Source organism: Oryctolagus cuniculus, chromosome 13, assembly GCF_051225735.1.
Source record: "Oryctolagus cuniculus isolate XC-2025 breed Fujian yellow rabbit chromosome 13, ASM5122573v1, whole genome shotgun sequence".
Lineage (NCBI taxonomy): Eukaryota > Metazoa > Chordata > Mammalia > Lagomorpha > Leporidae > Oryctolagus > Oryctolagus cuniculus.
In genome coordinates, this window is record NC_142879.1 from 60,344,882 (window position 1) to 60,364,622 (window position 19,741).

Here is a 19,741-nt window from a genome sequence, read left to right on the forward strand (position 1 = left end):
AGGTAATTTATGACAAACCCACAGCCAGCTTCTTATTCAATGGTGAAAAGTTGGAAGCACTCTCATTAAGATCTGGAACCAGACTAAGATGCCCACTTTCATCACTGCTATTAATAAAATATAGTCCTGAAGTTTTAGGAAGAGCCATTAGGAAAGAAAAAGAAACCAAAAGGACACAAATTGAGATGAGGAAATCAAACCATCCCTATTTGCAGATGACATGATTCTATATATAGGGGAACCAAAAGACTGCACTAAGAAAATACTGGAACTCATTATGTGGCAGAGGCCTTTGTCTTTTAATTAAACTTGATCCTAACTTAAGTGGTTAAAGTTGTGGTATAAATCTTCCCAAGATAAGAAGAAAAAAAGGGGGGGGGGCATTGTTAGTAAATGGTGCCGTCTTATCAGTGATAACATCTATGCTCCGGACGCCATCTTGGGCTCTGGCCCCCATCACCAACTTGCACAGTAAGCTTTGGTCCTAAGCCCAGTGGCCCAACCACAGGTGTCAACTCCATCCACACCCTAATGAGATCCACTACTCCTACTTCCCTGCCCCCTGGCAAGTATAACAGGACCTGCTTCCTGCACACAAGCTCTGTCACTTGATCTCTCTCTCACCACCACCCTCCCCCCATTTTTCTTCTTCATCCCTTCCCTCTGCCCTGTTGGATTTCCCCAGTTATTAAACCCTATTCCTTAACTCCGGTGTTTGGTGTGTTTTGTGGTGGCCTTACATTGGTGCTGTAACTTGGATCCAGGTTATCCCATCGACCTTGCTCTCCCCTTGGGGATTTGAGATGCTCTGGGATCCTGGAAACCTACCAACCACAAAGCACGCCCCTGGACCTCCTTCCATGCCACATTCATGAATGCTCTATCATCTCCAACCATACACTGGCCTTGCAAATTCCTGAGGTAAGATGGGGCAGGTGGAGGATCCTCTTTCTTTGGGTTGTGATTCTACTTGACTTCACCTCTGAAGTTCTCGTACCAGGCACCACACTCCTACAGCCTCATGCCTCTATGGACTCTGTGTCCAGGCAACAGTGGATGTGGGTGACAACTCAACCCCCTTTTTCCCTGCTATGATTTGGGCTCCAGTGAGTACATGGGTGATGACCCCACCCTCCGTTCCCATATCCCGTCAGGTGGCCATGATCTTGGGGATATCTGATATCCACCAATCTGACTCTATGGGTCACCATGGGAGCTTCTCTGTCCTGTGTTCTGTTCAATCCTCCTCTCAACAACCAGTCAATGTTTGATCCTGACACTGTTGAAGATCTTTATCACTTCTGTGAGCATTGGAGAAAGTAGAAGAAAATCGCCTATGTTCAGGCTTCCTCCTATCTCAGCTCTAAACCTTACCCAGTTCAAGTTCTTTTAACTTCCAGAGCTCTAGCTAAAAAGCCAAAACCCCTTTCTTCTACATTTGCTGCTCTAGCTCTCACTCTCTTGCTCACTGTACCCACCACTCCTGCTCGGGAATTCCAACCTAATCTTAGAACTAGCCCTTGTCCAAAGTCTATTCCCCTGTCTTATCTATGATCCTCTCTAACACCCTCCTCCAGGAGAAGTAAAGCCAAGTTTGGGTACAGATCCTGTCTCCATGACTTCACCGTCTGACCCTTGTTCTCCAACTGGTCTTTTCCCCTCCCCCTCCTGTTCTAATTTTACCATAAGAACAGCAAGAGAGTGGTGATTCCATCCTTCTGAGCTCCCAGTTGGTATCCCACACTTCTGATGGCTCTTTTGTACTATCATGGGCAATCCAGACAGGATAATCAGGTTTTTTGATGGATTTTGTCCCCACCTTGTAACTGAATATCAAGCTGACTTTGCCAAGTCTCTTCAATTCCTACAAATTCAATTTCCTGGTCCCATTAGTGAGAATTTCCTCGATATAGCTCTCCCAACCTATGTAAAATAATGATCAAGACTACTGGCCCTTAAACAAGCAGGCTCACAGGGTTAATTACTACTTCCAGACATATCTCTTTTTCCCTAATTGCCCCTTACTCTGTCTCCTATCAGATTCTCCTCCTTAAAATCCCTCTCTCCAACTAGAGGGGTGTCCATCTATTCTAATGGATGCTCTCCCCCATTAAATCTAACATAATGGTAAACAATCTCCAGTGGAAAACTAGACTCAAATTCAATTAGAATCTAAAAAGATGTCTTTGGTAAATAGCAATCTCATGCATTAGAATTTGGTTCAACTGTAACTGGACATTGACTTTAAAGGCATTACTCTCTTTTGAATCTGGAAAAATCACTGCCTTTAAAAATATTGCTTTGTAAATTACCTAACTTGTTTTGCAATTTGTTTTAGCAGGTTTCTAATGATATAGCAATAGGTAATCAGTACTTGTTATAACCCCTAAGGTGGATTTTGCAGCCTTTGGTTTAATGTCACTGATTTATAGCTAGAGTTTTATAAAAAGAGTAGAATTCCATATGAATGCAATTTTGACTGTAATTCAGATAGACATATGGTATAACATCAGCACCTTCAGTCATCCAGGTGTAATTGCTAAATGTAAACTGGGTAAAACAAATGAGATAACTGTTTAAACGTAAACCTGGTACTCTTACCACCTTATAGTCTATGGAAAAACTACTTCAGTTTGCTAACATGTTTCTATAAATTGTCCATATGAAAATAATTCAACACTGCTTAAAAGGAACTAAGGTTGAAATTTGATGTGTTAACTTATTTAAAAAATGTTGTCTTAATTTGGAGATTTCTAAAGGGTTAATTCAAAATGTAAATCAAGGTAATTAGCAGTTAGAAAGCAAAAGCTATTATTTGACATAGAAATAGAATCTTATCCTCTTTTAAAGCAATGAGGTTTTTATATTTTGAAATTGTCATAAAAATCTGGTCAAAACCTACAGCATCTCCTTTTGATGGTTTTGTCTAATTGGTGACTGTCAGTTTTATAGCCAGCTCCAGTAAGCTATTCTCTCTTCCCCAGTTCTGACTCTGTTAAAACTGTTCCAAATTATGGGATATGATTCCATACACTAGCTCTTAAATTTAAGGTTTTATTTCCAATTTTTTTAATGACCAAAGAGACACAGATTTTCTGTTCTGTTGAAGTAATCTATTGTGTTCTCTTAATATCTCTGTTAGGTTCTAATTGTTTTAAAACAGCTGAGTTTTTTTTTTTTTTATTAAGAGTTATGGTTTGTTTAAATATATGCTTATTCTAAAACATTTGAGTAATCACATTGTAACAATGATCAAATCTGGTCTATATTATGTTATAATGTTCAGTGATCCTATTTCTACCAGATATTTTAAACTTCCTTAGCATCCTTGACAGGCATTCAAAAAAAAAATCAAATTTCCAAATTCTCTGGATTGTGATATTTCCAGTTGGGTCCCTGGAAATATCAAAGGATATATGTCTCTCATCTTGTAGAAAAACCAACTAATCAGGCTCTTTGGATTATGTTACAGGTACTGTCAAGATGTGAAGTGGTGCTAAATTTCAAGTTATGATAATAAAAAATGCTACTGATACAGACATCCAGAAGTTAAAAAGTCTAATGACTGTATTACCAGACATGACGGTTATCTTAAAGAGAAAGGCCCAGAGGCCTAAAAGGGATAAATGTTTTATAAATCCTACAGGTGCTTTCAAAAATACTGTGTGGAGTAAGCAAATAACTCTTGTTCGTTAACAAGTTTTTAATTTTAAACATGGCTATTTTAACTGTTTTAACTGTATTCTCCTATAGATTCTGAAGAATTTTTTTTCCAGTGACTTCTATTGTTCTCAGTACTTTGGATGGCTCTGTAAGCAGATGAAGCACACAATGGACTACAGGTTCCAACTGAGAAAAAGTATGGTTAACTGAGGTTATCAACAGCAGAAAATAATTTGAATCAATTTTTAATTTAAAAAACAGTCAAAGATTTTAAGAACTATTACTGAAACTGCTTTATTTTTCTATCTTTTATGCTATGTTATACATGTATCCATATTATATGTCTACATGGGAAAATTTATTAAGAACTCTGTTTTAGTGGCCAGCACTGTGGCATAGTGGGTAAAGATGCCGCCTGTAGTGCCGGCATCCCACATAGGTGCCAGTTTGAGACCTGGCTGCTCCACTTCTGATCCAACTCTCTGCTATGGCCTGGGAAAGCAGAAGATGGCCCAAGTCCGTAGGCTCCTGCACCCATGTGGGAGACCCAGAAGAAGCTTCTGGCTCCTAGCTTTGAATCAGCACAGCTCCAGCCATTGCGGCCACTTGGGGAGTGAACCAGCGGATGGAAGACCTCTCTCTCTGCCTCTCCTTCTGTGTGTAACTCTGACTTTCAAGTGAAATAAATAATTTTTTTTTTAAAAAAAGAACTCTGTTTCCATTGGCTTATAGATAAAAGATTTCTCATAAATTTAAATGGCTAAATTAACCAAAGATACCTTTTGGTTCATGTGACCTAGATGAATCTTTGTATCAAATGTTTTAAATGTGTTGGTAGAAGGAAACTAAAACTGTTTTTACAAGTTTGTGCTTGAGTTGCTGGTCAAACAGGTTACTCCATGTTAGATATTTAAGAGATCTTTCCTGGCCAGCACTGTGGCTCAATAGGCTAATCCTCCACCTAGCGGCGCCGGCACACCGGGTTCTAGTCCCGGTTGGGGCACCGGATTCTGTCCCGGTTGCCCCTCTTCCAGGCCAGCTCTCTACTGTGGCCCAGGAAGGCAGTGGAGGATGGCCCAAGTGCTTGGGCCCTGCACCCCGTGGGAGACCAGGAGAAGCACCTGGCTCCTGCCTTTGGATCAATTCAGTGCGCCGGCTGCAGCGCGCCAGCCATGGCGGCCACTGGAGGGTGAACCAATGGCAAAGGAAGACCTTTCTCTCTCTCTCTCTCACTATCCACTCTGCCTGTCAAAAAAAAAAAAAAAAAAAAAAAGAGAGAGAGATCTTTCCTAATACAAGTATTCTTTTCTTAAAATTTACAGACGGCATCAGACCTTCTGGTAAATGTTTTCATAAATTGTTATTTAACGGTTGAAATTGCTTGTTATGTTTTCATTTGATCATGTTATTGTCAGTAACTGATCTGGGAAGCCTGACTTGTTCCCTCATTTCTCTATTCTCTTCGAGATGGGAGACTGACTCTAAACTGAAGTACTCTCCAAGATGTACAGTTTGATCTTTAGATCTTATAAATGGTATAGCTAATATTTTTCTATAATAATAGCATAGCCAAAATGAGAGCTTAAATTATGATTTCATGGCTACATTTACTTAGCCATTGGCACAGAAAAGAGGCAAAACCTCCCTTTCAGATCAAACAAAGGGAGAGAAAGTTTTAAAGTGAGGACATAGCTTTTCTCCTGGGCATTGTCCACCTCACAGAAAAACCACTATCCGAACATGCCTGTGACTACAGACTTGTAGTGTAGGCCACCAAAGGTTAGAGATGGGACTGAGCACTCCCTTGACTTGCATCCTCTTAAAGGTTTCCTCTGGTCTGCTTTAACAAAAACCAGGAGGAAGAGAAAGCTAGGCAGCAGAAGCAGCTGTAAAGACAGGTGGCAGGCCAATTAAGGCTGCTCTGTACAGTGATCTGCCATCAAGGAGACACAGCAGGCCAGTCCACTGCAGTGGCTTTTGATGTGAAAAGCCAGGGCTTCAACTGAAGTCAGCTTATGAAGAGCCCTGGCAGCTCTGTAAGCCAAGAGTTGGATCACTGGGAATGGAACTGTCCTGGAGTCAAAAGACTTTAGGTCAGAGCCACAGACCTTGTTGACTCTAACCTGAAAAGCCCTTCACTTGGCCCAGCGTAACCACTGCTGCTGAGAGGTCGGCCAAGTAGAATCAGCAACACTGCAGGCAGAACTGTAAATTTTCTGTTAAAGATGGCACCTGCCTTTACCTGGTCAGCTCTCCTCCAAGGCCAGCTAGGTAATGGAAGGCAACAGGGTACCTTCCCCAAGGAAGTTCACACCTCTCTTATGATGTATCCCATGTAAAGAGATAGATAGGTCTGGGCCTCATAACTGGCAAGGCCTTAAAGCCCACCTGCTTTTTATCAGGCCACTTCTGTCAGTTTTTATTTGTCTCTCAATCAGAAATCTTATTTGTGGTTTAGACGGCACCTGTCTTAGGTCCTCCTATAATGACTCTGTCCTCTGTTCTAAACCCTATCTAGCCCACTTGTGGCCTCATTCCTTTGTAATCATGGCCTTTACTCATCAATGGCTCTACTCCCAACTCAGGTGTCTTGATGGTCAGTTCCCCCACTTAATGTTGTATGATTGTTCAGAATTTTTCTACAAACTCCTCTACCTGTAAGAGATGAGCAACCTTTTCCCCAGTCTTGGTTGAGATCAGCTTCTCAGCCTCTCTCTCCTCAGTAGTGATCTCAAGAACAGCTTTGAGCAACAACATTATCTCAACTCCAAAATAACCCCAACAGTTAAAGAGGAGGTCACATCCATCTAACAGTCTTCACTAGGGTCCAGAGACCCCCTCATTTCCTCTTCTCTAAGAAATCTTCTCATTACTTGGTTAACGTCACTACTAGGACCATTGGCTACTATTCTCATCACGGCTTTTATACTAGCTTGTCTTTTTAAGTGTTTACAGGAGGTGATAATGGAACGAACCAAACCCTTCACCAACCGGGTGGTCAACCAAATGCTGCTACAGGGAAAAACCCAGATGTCCGTCAACTGATAACTAGATAATGAAATCATGGTATATATACACTATGGAATACTACTCAGCAGTTTGCACCGAGATGGCTGCAACTGTAAACCATTATACTTAATGAAATAAGCCAGTCCCATAAAGACAAATACCATATGTTCTCCCTAATTTGTGGTAATAGTACCTAAAATGTAACGTATTGGAGTGAAATTGACATTTTGAGACCAATGATCATTACAGCCCTAGTCCCTAGTCTTGAGGAACTGTGTGCTTTTTTTCTTCATACTATTTGTTGAACTCTTTACTTACTGTAGAGTAATCTTATGGGTACAAAGTAAATTAAAAATAGGTTTTTGTAAAAATTAAGAGTGGGAATATGAGAGGAAGAGGAGAAAGGCTTCCAGTGAGGGTGGGAAATATTACTATGTTCATAAATCTGTATAAATGAACTACATGAAAGGTGTATACCTTAAATAAAATTTTAAAAATAAATTATTAAACATATTTACTATAATCCAACTGTATTGTATATTGCTCAGCTTGAGAGAGACATTATTGGGATGATGCTGTCACCATGGTAACCTGTTGTGCCATGCTGAAACAATCAAATAAAATAGAGAAAAGCACTAATGAACAACCTGGGGTTCACATTTTTAATGTTACTCACTTTGCTGAATCTGCTTAGATGCATTTTCAGGTTGTATTTACATAAATTCATATAAAATCCATAAAAGAATTACATTTCTATTTTCTGTACTAACCAGGAAGAATGCCAAAAGCAGTCTGATTCATAAGTCCTGGATGAGAAAGTTCTACCCACCCTTCCTGTACTATTCGATGATATTCTTCCATACATATTCAATATTTAAATTCTCTAAAAGCCCAGGATTGTTTTTTACAGTTTTGTTCCTTTAAAACATCTGGGATGATCAAAATTCAATTCTGTATCCACAGAGAGGAAATGCATCAACACTGTGCACAGAATACATTGGAAAGAATGAATGGTTGCTTTTCAGCTAAGTTCTGGTTCCAAGGAACATGTCTACTCTCCGATGAAAAAATGTTAAGTGGTGAGGAACATGGTTTATCCTGTAAATCACCACTGTTTGATACTTTAAATTCTATATGAACAATTAAAATAAAATGAATGGGAGAATGACACCAAAAAGAGTATCTAACATACCATGAATTCACTGTTGTAACTTAGAATCCAACTAATTTCCATTTATCTTCGTCAACTATGAATGACATTAGCAAAGCTTTTGATAGACTGCCAGTGGCTCAAGAGAACACACCTTCAACTATAGCCATGATATTGTCTCTAATTTCTTGCCACTAAAAACTTAAATATTTTCTCTGAACAGTAAAGTTTCAAAATAATTTTCTTCCTAAATTCCACAACCTATCAAGTCTTTCTGTGACATGTGCATAGACTCACTGAAAGGTTTTCTGTTGTTATTATTTAACAGATTGTAATAAAAGACAAAATGCACACAATTCACCTCCACAAGCATTAGGTTCTTTTGATGTTTTCAATGTAAAGGCTCCAAACTGAATACAAAAAATGGCAAAATGCATTATATGCCTAAAATAATTAAAAGAAATTCAGCATTGTCTTATTGTCATATTTTCTCATTAACTCTCTGTGTAAAGTAAAAACTAGCTAATGTTTGATTCATCTACTTACATATTTATTTCCTGAGGAGCCACAGTAGGAAGAAGAAAGAGGATGATAATATTCAAAGGTATATAATTAGAGCATACTATAAAACAGACATTAGCCCTATGTTATGCTTGATCAGTCTCTAGAGTTAGTACCTTTGTCTTTGGGCAGTAGGATAGTATATGAGAACAAGACACATGACTACAGTCTGACTAGTACAGTGAATCCATATACAAGGCAGTCCACACGAAGCGAGGATTCTAACAACCTGTCCCAGTGGTAACACAAAACATACAACCTATGGCTTCAAAATATAGTTTCCTCTCTTCTAGACAATTGAGCTATTGGTAGAAAATAAAGAAAACAATCAGCACTATTGTTAGATGTAATTAAGTACTTAGTTTATAAACTCATTAACAAATTCTTAAATTTAGTTCATTTATAAAATTAGTTGTATAAGATTATTGGGCTTATAAATTATTGATAAATGAAATGCCACGTGTAATCCATAAGAGGCAAAATTCAGCTTGCTTTCTTTTTTTATATCAAAGATTTATTTAATTATTTCTTTCTACAAATAGATAGAGAAAGAGAGAGAGAGAAAGAAAGTAGAGAGATGGAGGGAGAGAGATCAATCTTCCATCTGCGGGCCCACTCCCCAAATGACTGCAACAGCTGGGGCTGGGCCAGGCCAACGCAAGGAGCCTGGAGCTTCCTCCAGGTTTCCATGTGGGTTAGGGGGCCCAAGGACTTGGGCCATTCTCTGCTGTTTTCCCAGGTGTACCAGAGGGAGCAGGATTGGAAGCACAGCAGCCGAGACTCAAACCAGAGCCCATAAAGGATGCCAGCACCACAGGCAGAGGCTCAACCTTCTATGTCACCGTGCCAGCCCCCAAAATTCAGCTTTGTATAACTTAAGATGACTTTCTGTATCTTTTCTATGCTAAAAGCTTTACAATCTGTCAAGGTCATACTACAAGGATGCAGATTTATGAATACAAGCATACATCTGAAGAATCTTAAATTCTAATATCTAAAAGCATGGACATAATCAAGAGCTAAACTTTTAAAAGTATCAAACTGTATTTCTTTTATTAATCTGAGAAAAGAATATTAGTTTTTAATATATAATACTCACTTCTAATATTAATTCTACTGTCAAAACTGAGAATTGGCTACTGGTGAAATTAAGTATACATTTACTTTGAAGCCAATCTACAGCTCGTAAATAAAGTACCATTTGGCTATGAAGTGACTACTCACAAACTTTACAGATTACTGATTTATGCCTTTACATTATAATGCAGAAGGCTGAACTTTCTTCTGGTTATTTTCCAGGGTTTATTTTGTTCATTTTACATTCCAAGCTAAAGCATTTGGGCAAACCAATTAAAGTAGGAAACAGCAGTTTTTTGTACTTCATTCATGCACTGGAATGGCACTTTTAAAATATATTGTTTCTAGGTAATGAAGTTTCTTTGGAAATGTTTTGTAATTGTAGTTTTTTCTCCTGGTATAATTCTGAGTTTGACTCAACTCTCTTATTCATCATCCCCATGTGACATTTCTGAATAATAGATTCACCCGATGGAAACAGCAACAGAAACTTTTGGAAATGCACAGCAAGGGCAGAAGACCTTCTTCTAGAACACTGTAAAAGATAACAGAGTACTTACCTGACCAGAGGTGAAGCCCATCAAATCCATAGGAGAAGAGGTCATCTCCAACACCGTTTCCACCCCACTCTTCACCCCCTCCAGGGTAGGGAGAGTATCCTTCGGTGGAGGCCCAGCCCACTCGCAGGTGCGTGGCCTCAGCAGTCACAAACGGCTCGGTGTGGTCCACCATGAGTTCATAGTACCACTTCTTATACTGAGCAGACCCTTCGCTGACACCCAGAAAGATATTGGGTCTCATGCTTTGAAGAGATAGGAATAGCGAATGAGAAAATTCAAACCTTTCACTCTTTTCATTGTATTTCCCTATGGTGACCATTAGTCCTGCCTTCTGGAGACATCACATATTAAATACATGTTTCCTTAAATACTGGAAAATTGTTAAAATGATCTCTGAGGTAGTATGCTATGATGGTCAGCCTTAAGTTCCCACCCAGTATGCAGTGTTTGCCTTTTGGATAACTTGGAAATGACATTTAAGAATCTTTTCATAATCGCTCTTCAGCATACTTTATATCATTAACCAAATTTAAGTCACATAATGACACCTGAGAATTAATAGGGATATTATTAATCCAGGACACTTAACAATTTTCTAACTAAGTTTTTTGTTGTATGGGGTATGAAGCGGAAGCAGGTCATGTTGCTTGCAAAGTAATCAAGGTAACTATCAGGCTGGTTGTTGTCCATGCCTTGCTGTGAACAGAAGGAAGTTTTAGTAAATTGTTTTTACCTCCATTTTTAAGAACAAGTTAATATGAAGGTGTCAGGAAACTATATACACATATAAGTATGTAACCTATATGTATATAGACTATTTGTATATAAACAGATATAAAACTGTATCCCTGCACGATTGTCATGCTGTCCATAGAGATGCCAATGACAATCCATTGAACTCCCATATGAATGAGAACAAAAGCTCTTACATAGATATTTGTGAAAAATCCACATAATGCTTTGTTCTTTCTTATTATTATCACAGTTTGCTTGGTAGAAAATAATATTAAAATACTGAATAAATACATAAACGATCCTAATAAAATAAACAGCATATGCTGTCTTAGCATCAGCTATCGAACATGAATTCTTTTGTTACGTTACCTACTTAGCGCCACTGTCTACTTGCATTTACCTGCTAACGTGGTTTACAAGACGTGTCTGCAATAACAGATCTCTTCCTGGCAGGAGGTTGTCACAAATGAGATGCTGGTTAGAACGGACTGCAACCCCGTGGCAAACACACAGGGAGCACAAGACATCCAGGACCTGAAAAGGGAAATCACTTTCAGATGTTTCTAATGCCCCTTTCTGATGCAAGCCTCCTGAGCACTTCTCACAAAGTGAACACATTCCTTGCAGTCACATCTGACTCGGTCATTTAAACAGTACAGCCTGTGTCCCACCAACTGTCCAACTTTCCTTCATACACAAATTGACAGTTGTTCATGTTAACGCTTATGCTATGAATAAACAATAAACAATATTAATTTGAATCAACAGATGAAAAAGACTCATAAAAACCTGAAACATCTTTTAAAAGTTACTTCATTTTAAAACTATGAGGGCATAACAACAAATGCTTGTGGAAAGACAGAATTAAAAGGTAAGTTTATTTTGGTGCAAAAACTTTTTAGGGGCCAGTGTTGTGGTGTAGCAGTATAAGCAACTACCTACAGCACATGCATATCATATGGGTGCCATGTTGAGTTCAAGTTGCTCCACTTCCAATCCAACTCTTTGTTAATGTGTCTGGAATTAAGCAGCAAAAGATGGTCCAAAGTCATGGGCACCAGCACCCATATCAGAAACCCAAATGAAGACTCTGGCTCCTGGTGTCAGCCTGGCCCAGCCCTGGCTATTGCAGCCATTTGGGGAGTGAGCCAACAGGTAGAAGATCTCTCGCTCATTTGTCTCTCCTTTTCTGTAATTCTGCCTTTCAAATAAATTAATTAATTTTTAAAATTTATAAATTTTTAAATCAATGTACTTGCATTTTTCATGAACTTTCTAAACTCCCCTCCCATGCATAGATTTCAAAATTTTGGAACCAACACGAAATTATATTTGAATTCCATTTCCACAAACTTTTGCAAGTGTCCTCATATATTTAAAATGATTCCAGAATTCATTAATGGAAATACAGGTGCTCACTTACCTTGTGATTTCTTCCATGCTTATCTAAAAGTGAGATAATAGATTTAATATGTCCTTCTTTAATAATATTTAGAGCTTCTGGACTTTCTACTAAAACACAATGTAAAACTTCAAGAATACCTAAAGCCAAAACAAATAGAAAATATGATTTAATCAGTCTACAATGTCCAGTATCTTCTTTTTCAATCAATAAACTATGTTCATTTAGTTCAACACATAATTATTTTGGGCTCAATGTGTTTGCCACAGGCACTGTGGAAGGTGACAGGTGTTTAGGAAAGGACTGATAACCAAAGACAATGAACTCACAGCTGGAAGAAAAGGGCAAAACCAGCAAAGACCCAGTTGAGCTGAGGAAGCAGATAATTCTACCTGAGGTAGGTACGAAGGAAAGCCACACTAGAGTGGGACAAATTCTCACACTAGAGTGGAGAATACATTCATGATGATTTCCAGTCTTCCCAGTAAAGGAAGGACAGTGCATGCGAGAAAAAAGTCTCGAATGCACTAGGTATACCTATTGCACCGATTGAACAGAGAGAGTTGGTGGAGCAAACAGGTAGGTTACAGTCAGTTTACTGAGGCTTGCTGGCAATGAAAGTTAACTTGTGCAACCACCCAGCTTATTCCATAGAAACCATTATATTATCATTGAAGTTTACAATAGAAAATGTTTCTTAGCCAAACAAGAGATATATACAAAATAATCCAAATATAAACTTAAACACACACTATATAACTATCAAAAAAGATAACATGGGATACATTCTTTATTGTTTTGAGCTTTAAAAAAGTAAAGAGAACATAATGTCACCTAAAATAAAATTATCAGAATTTTAGCATGAATGTATGATGCTAAATGTGTATGCCTGTACTCATTTTTTTCAGAGCAAGCTTGCTTTATCAATAATAAGAAGGTAGACCACTTATAGCAATTGGGCTCATCTATAGAAAATATGATCTATCTCTGAGATAGTATGGGGAAGGACATTTGAGGAGGACCCCTGTAGAAAAGCTCATACATCTCAAATAGAATTCACTTTCTTATATAAGAAATATAAAGGGTCAAGGTTATAAAGGTAGATTTACAGAAGCAATTCTCTAGGACTGTCACCATCTATACTTGATCCAACCCTCAAGCCATTACAAAATGAAGGCTTTAGTGCTAATTTCTTCACTAATAACTTAATATGCCAAAAATATGGACATGTATTTGGTTAAAAAGTAGTCTACAAGATCTTAAGTTTACTGATGTCTAACTCAGTTGTTATGTTCCAATAACTACAACAAGTAAGTCAAAGTTTGGGGCAGACATTGTGGCACAGTGAGTTAGGCTGCCACTTGGGATATCCACACTCCATATCAGAGTGCTTGTTCAAGTCCTGGCTCCTCTGCCTCTGATCCAGCTTCCTGCTAAGTACACCCTAGGGAAGACAGCAGATGATAGCTCAAGTATTTGATCCTATAAGAGCAATAACTTGTTCACTATCATGAAAAGTAACCCAGTCTTGAGAGTTCAACCTTAATCCATTCATGAGGCTGGTGCCTAATGACCTACCTACCTCTCTCATTTTTTCTTTTTCATTTTGACTTACAAAAATGTTACGTATTTATGAGACACAATGGGAAGTTTCCATACAGGTAAACATTGTGTAATGTCCAGTCAATGTAAATACATCAATCTCATAAAACATGTAACACTGTTTTGTGGTGAAAACATCCAAAAATCCTATCTTTTAGAGTGTTTATAGAGAAATGAATAATATCTATAATCACCCTACTGTATAATAGAATTCCAGAACTTATGCCCATTTAGCTACAACCTAGTACCCATTCCACCTCCCTTTCCTCCCAGAGGACTGTAACTACCATTAGACTTTTAGCTTCTAAGACATTACCATTTTTTTCAGACTACATAAATGAGTGTGGTTATGTAATACTTGTCTTTCTTTCTTTTTTATTTGACAGATAGAGTTAGACAGTGAGAGAGGGAGACAGAGAGAAAGGTCTTCCTTCCATTTGTTGACCCCGCAAATGGCCACTACTGCCAGAGCTACACCAATCTGAAGCCAGGAGCCAGGTGCTTCTTCCTGGTCTCCCATGTGGGTACAGGGGCCCAAGCACTTGGGCCATCCTCCACTGCCCTCCTGGGCCACAGCAGAGAGCTGGACTGGAAAAGGAGAAACCGGGACTAGTACCTGGTGCCCATATGGGTTGCCGGCACCGCAGGTGGAGGATGAACCAAGTGAGCCATGGCGCTGGCCCCAATATTTGTCTTTCTTTACTTGGCTAAGTTCACTTGACAGAATAACCTTCAGTTTCAACCATGTTGTGGCAAATGACAATATTTCATCCTTTTGTGGGTGAAATCCTGTGTATGTATATCACATTTTCTTTTACCCATTCATCAGCAGGTAGAAACTCAGATTGTTTCCATTTTTTTGGCCATTGTGAATAGCAGTCACAAGAAACATGGGAGTGCAGCTATCTCTTTGACAGACTGACTTCATTTCCCTTAAATATATATATATATATATATATATATATATATATATATACACACACACACACACACACACTCAGCAATGGGACTGCTGGATAATATGGTAGTTCCTTTTTAAGTTTTTTTTTTAAGAAACTTCCATACTGTTTTCCACAATGGCTGTACTAATTTACATTCCCACAAACAATGTATAAGGGTTCTCTTTTCTCCACACGCTTGTCAACACTTGTTATCTATTGCTTTTCTGAAAATAGGCAATCTAACCCGAATGAGGTGATATCTCATTGTGGTTTTGATCTGCATTTTCCTGCTGGATGAGTGATCATCTTGTCATGCTGCTGGCCATTTTCATGTCTTCCTTTGAGAAAAGTCTGCTTTAGTTTTACTACCTGTTTTTAAATTGGATTATTTGGGTTTCACTATTGACTTGTTGGAATTCCTTCTATATTTGGATATTAACCACTTGTCAAATGTATAGCCTTAAGATATTTTCTCCCATTACGCACATTATTTTAGCCCTGTTGATTGTTTCCTCTGCTATACAGAAGCTTGGAAAAATTCCATTTGTCTACTTTTGCTTTTGCTTCTTGTGCTTTTGGCATCTGACCCCCCCAAAAAACAAAAACAAAAACAAAAACACAAAACATAAAAACCTGCCTGTTCAAATGTTCTGAAATATTTCCTCTATATCAATTTCTAATAATGTCAACATTTCAGGCCTTAGATTTAGGTGTTTAATCCACTTTGAGTTGATTTTTGCATGGAGTGAAAGATAGGAGTTCAGTTTCATTCCTCTGCACGTGGGTATCTAATTTTCCCAACACCATTTACTGAACACATTGCCGTTTTCCCAGTGCATGTTTTTACTGTACCTTTGTCAAAGACCAGTCTGCTGTGGATGTGTGGGTTTACTCCCAGGGTCTCTATTCTGTTCCACTGGTATATTTATGTTTTTATGACAGTATCATGCTGTTGTGGTTATAGTACCTTTGTATTTAAATTCAGGAATTGCCATGCCACCCTCTTTTTTACTTTTAGCCCAAAATTGCTCTGGCTATCCACGTTTATTGTGGTTCCACGTAAATTTTAGTAGTGTTATTTAAAGTTCTGCAAAAAAAATGCCTTTTGAAGTTTAATGGGGATTGCATTGGATTATTTTGGGTAATATGTACCTTTTAACAATACTGATTTTTCCAGTCCATGAACACATGATGTCATTCCAATTCTTGGCATCCTCTTCAATAACCTGTATCAGTGATTTATAGTTTTTGTTGTCGAAATCTTTCATCTCATTGGTTCAATATTTTCCTAGGTACTTTTTGGTAGTGACAGGAAAAAGTATTGTTTTCTTGATTTTTTTTCAGGTGGTTTTCTACAATGCTGGTGTTGTTTGTATGCTACAACTTTGCTGAACTTGCTTATCAGTTTTATTAGCTTTTTGGTGGAGCTTTGGGGTTTCTTATACATAAAGATCATGTCATCTGTGAACAGAGATACATTGGCTTCTTCCTTTCCCATTTGGTTGTCCTTTGTTATTTGTTTATTTCTCCTGCCTATCTGCTCTGGCTAGGATGTCCAGGACTATATAATAAAAGAGGTGAAAGAAGGCATCCTTGCCTTGTTCCAGATCTTGGAAAGGCTTCAGGTTTTCCGCTTTTGATTGGATGTTAGCTGTTGACTTGTTATATAGTCTTTATTATGTTGAGGTATGTTTCCTCTGTATTTGATTTTTAAGCTTTATCATGAGGGGATATTGAATTTATTAAATCATTTTTTTCTATTTAGTCAGATACAATATTTCCTTCATTCTGTTCATGTGGATTATTCCGTTTATTGTTTTTCATATGGTGAACCATCCTCATATCCCTTTGACAGATCTGACTTGATCATGAAAAATGTTTCAATGGGCTGCTGAATTTGCTGAATATAATGTTTGCATATAGTTTCATTAAGGACAATGGTCTGCAGCTTTTTTGTTGTTGTTGTTATCTTTGGTCTGGTTTTGATAACAAGATACTATTGTCCTCATAGAATGAGGTAAGAATTCCCTCCTCTTCTACTTTTTCAAACAATTTAAGAAGGATTGCATTGATTCTTCTTTAAATGTTTGGTAGTATTCAGTAGTAAAGCCATCTTGTCCTGGGCTTTCCTTTTATTGGAGACTTTATATATTACTGAGTCAATCTCATGACTTATTACTGGTCTGTTTAGGTATTCTACTTCTTCATGATTCAATCTTTTTTAAAGATTTATCTTATTTATTTTATTAACAGAGTTACAGAGAGAGAGGTCTTCCATCCACTGGTTCATTCCCCAAATGGCCACAACAGCCGGAGTTGAGCCAATCTGAAGCTAGGAGCTTCTTCTGGGTCTCCCACATGATGCAGGGGCTCAAGCACTTGGGCCATGTTCTGTTGCTTTCCCAGGTGCATTAGCAGGGAGCTGGATCAGAAGTGGAGCAGCCAGGACTTGAACCAGCACCCACATTGTATGCTGGCACTGCAGGTTGGGGCTTTTACCTGCTGTACCACAGGGCCAGCCCTCATGATTCAATCTTGGTTAAGGTCTACATGACCAGAAGTATGGGATTTCAGCCGGCGATGCGGCTCACTAGGCTAATCCTCTGCCTGCGGAGCCAGCACCCCGGGTTCTAGTCCCGGTTGGGGCACCGGATTCTGTCCTGGTTGCTCCTCTTCCAGTCCAGCTCTCCGCTGTGAGCTGCCCGGGAGTGCAGTGGAGGATGGCTCAAGTCCTTGGGCCCTGCACCCGCATGGGAGACCAGGAGGAAGCACCTGGCTCCTGGCTTCGGATCGGTGCAACGCGCTGGCTGCAACACGCCGGCAGTAGTGGCCACTCGGGGAGTGAACCAACGGAAAAAGGAAGACCTTTCTCTCTGTCTCTCTCTCTAACTCTGTTGAATAAATAAATAAATAAATAAATGTATGGAATTTCAGCATTGTAGGAGGAGGCTACTGGTTATTATAACAGAGCACCGGCCCCTGTAAAATTTTTTATGTGTTCAAAAAACCAGCTCTTGGATTCACTGATTTTTTTTGTATTGTTTAGTCTCTACCTCATTTGTTTTTGTTACTTGTGTTTATTATTGCTTTCTTTCTACAAATTTTAAATTTTATTTGTTTTTGTTCTACTTTCTTGAGGTGTAAAAGTAAGTTGTTTGAGATCATTCTGCTTTTTAAAATTTTATGTATTTAAGTAAAAGAGACAGATTGATTTTTGATCTTCTGGTTCACTCCCCCAAATGTTTGCAACAGCCAGGGCTGGGCCAGGCCAAAGTCATGGCCTCCATCTCAGTCTTCTACATGAGTGGCAGGGACCCAAGTATTTGGGCCATCATTGCTGCTTTCCCAGGAATACTAGCAGGGAACTGTATCAGAAACAGAGCAGCTGGGACTTGAGCCAGAACTCTGATATAGGATGTTGGCATGGCAGGAGGCAGCTTAATCACTGGACCACAATTCCAGTCCCTTCGCTGCTTTCTTCAAAAAGACTTTCCTTATGATTTTACTAAAACGAGGCATCATTATTTCTCACTTGGCTTGTGCAGGTCTTGTGAAGGTGTCTTGGTTTGCGAATAGCAGCTAACAGTGATATGAGGAAATGCTCAGTGCAGCATCTTACCCAGCTACAGGCTTGGCTCCTTTTTTTTTTTTTTTTTTTTTTTTTTTACAAGCAGAGTGGACAGTGAGAGAGAGAGAGACAGAGAGAAAGGTCTTCCTTTTGCCGTTGGTTCACCCTCCAATGGCCGCCGTGGCCAGCGCCCTGCGGCCGGCGCACTGTGCTGATCCGATGGCAGGAGCCAGGTGCTTCTCCTAGTCTACCATGGGGTGCAGGGCCCAAGCACTCAGGCCATCCTCCACTGCACTCCCAGGCCACAGCAGAGAGCTGGACTGGAAGAGGGGCAACTGGGACAGAATCCGGAGCCCCAACAGGGACTAGAACCGGGGGTGCCGGTGCCACAAGGCGGAGGATTAGCCTGTTGAGCTGTGGCGCCAGCCTTGGCTCCTCTCTTAAGCACCTCTTAGAAGTCTCATTTCCCAGTACCACCACAATGGTGATCACATTAGGACATGAGTTTGTAGGGTATAGACCATATTCAAACTATAGCTTTATTAGAATAAATCTCTGATGTTGTTCTCAGACTTAAACACTTTCCTTCATCTGAGACTGCGAAAGCCCAGTCATCTTGCAAATGTTAGAAGTTACCTTCTTTGTTGAATCTTCACCAACACTTTTGGATGAATTAATTATTCCTTCTAATGTAATAGTTAGGATTGATCACACCATAGTATAATTATTTACTTCATTTCAATCCTCTATTATAGAATAAGCTACGAGGGCAGGGATTGGTTTAATTTTGTCTCCTTGTCACCAGTATCCTCTGGCCCATGGAGCCCCAACCCATATTTGCTAAATGAATAATTGAATAAATATAAACAGACTACCAGTTTAAACAAAGCAAACTTATGATCTGTTCACTCACAAAAAAAAGAATCATTAATATGAAATGCATACAGAATAACTATTTTGCAAATTTTATGTCTAGAACATTCTGTAACAAAAATTTTGATTGAATTTTAAAGGAGTAGAGAAGAGAAATGGTATAACAAAGGTAGAGAATTTCTCTCTCTTAATGCTAGGATATTTTTTAGCCTTTTGCTCCTTTCACTATTGAAAAATTTGACTTGATGATAAGGCAAACTTTGGTGGGCTTTATTCAATTTCTGGTGTACATATGTTGCAGATTGCAAAAATTTGGTACATGCAAGGAAATTTTAATTCACACAAATATTTACCTATTTGCTCAAAACATTTTATTAGATGTAACTTATGAATTATGTTATTTTCATGAGAAAGAAAATCTGAAGATGTAACTAACCATACAATGCAACTATTAGGAATATCCACGTCCTAAAATGGATAGAGAATTTCCTTACCAGGTTTTCTGTAACCACACTACTACAGTGGCCACATTTGTTTTTTGTCGATCAACTTCTACTCTTGTTGCCTAAATTCTAAAACTGTAGAAGCTTCCTCTGAGAT

At 38.9% G+C, this 19,741-nt stretch overlaps 1 protein-coding gene across 8 annotated transcripts in view; it reads right to left on the reverse strand.

Moving 5' to 3' along the window:
- The window catches only part of RYR2 (ryanodine receptor 2), a 772,754-nt gene that overhangs the window by 321,613 nt on the left and 431,400 nt on the right, over nucleotides 1–19,741 (reverse strand). For all 8 annotated transcript variants that reach the window (NM_001082757.1, XM_089311247.1, XM_089311246.1 and 5 more), the window contains 3 exon segments: nucleotides 10,021–10,262; nucleotides 11,156–11,289; nucleotides 12,179–12,297. In NM_001082757.1, the coding sequence (NP_001076226.1) occupies nucleotides 10,021–10,262; nucleotides 11,156–11,289; nucleotides 12,179–12,297 (495 nt within the window).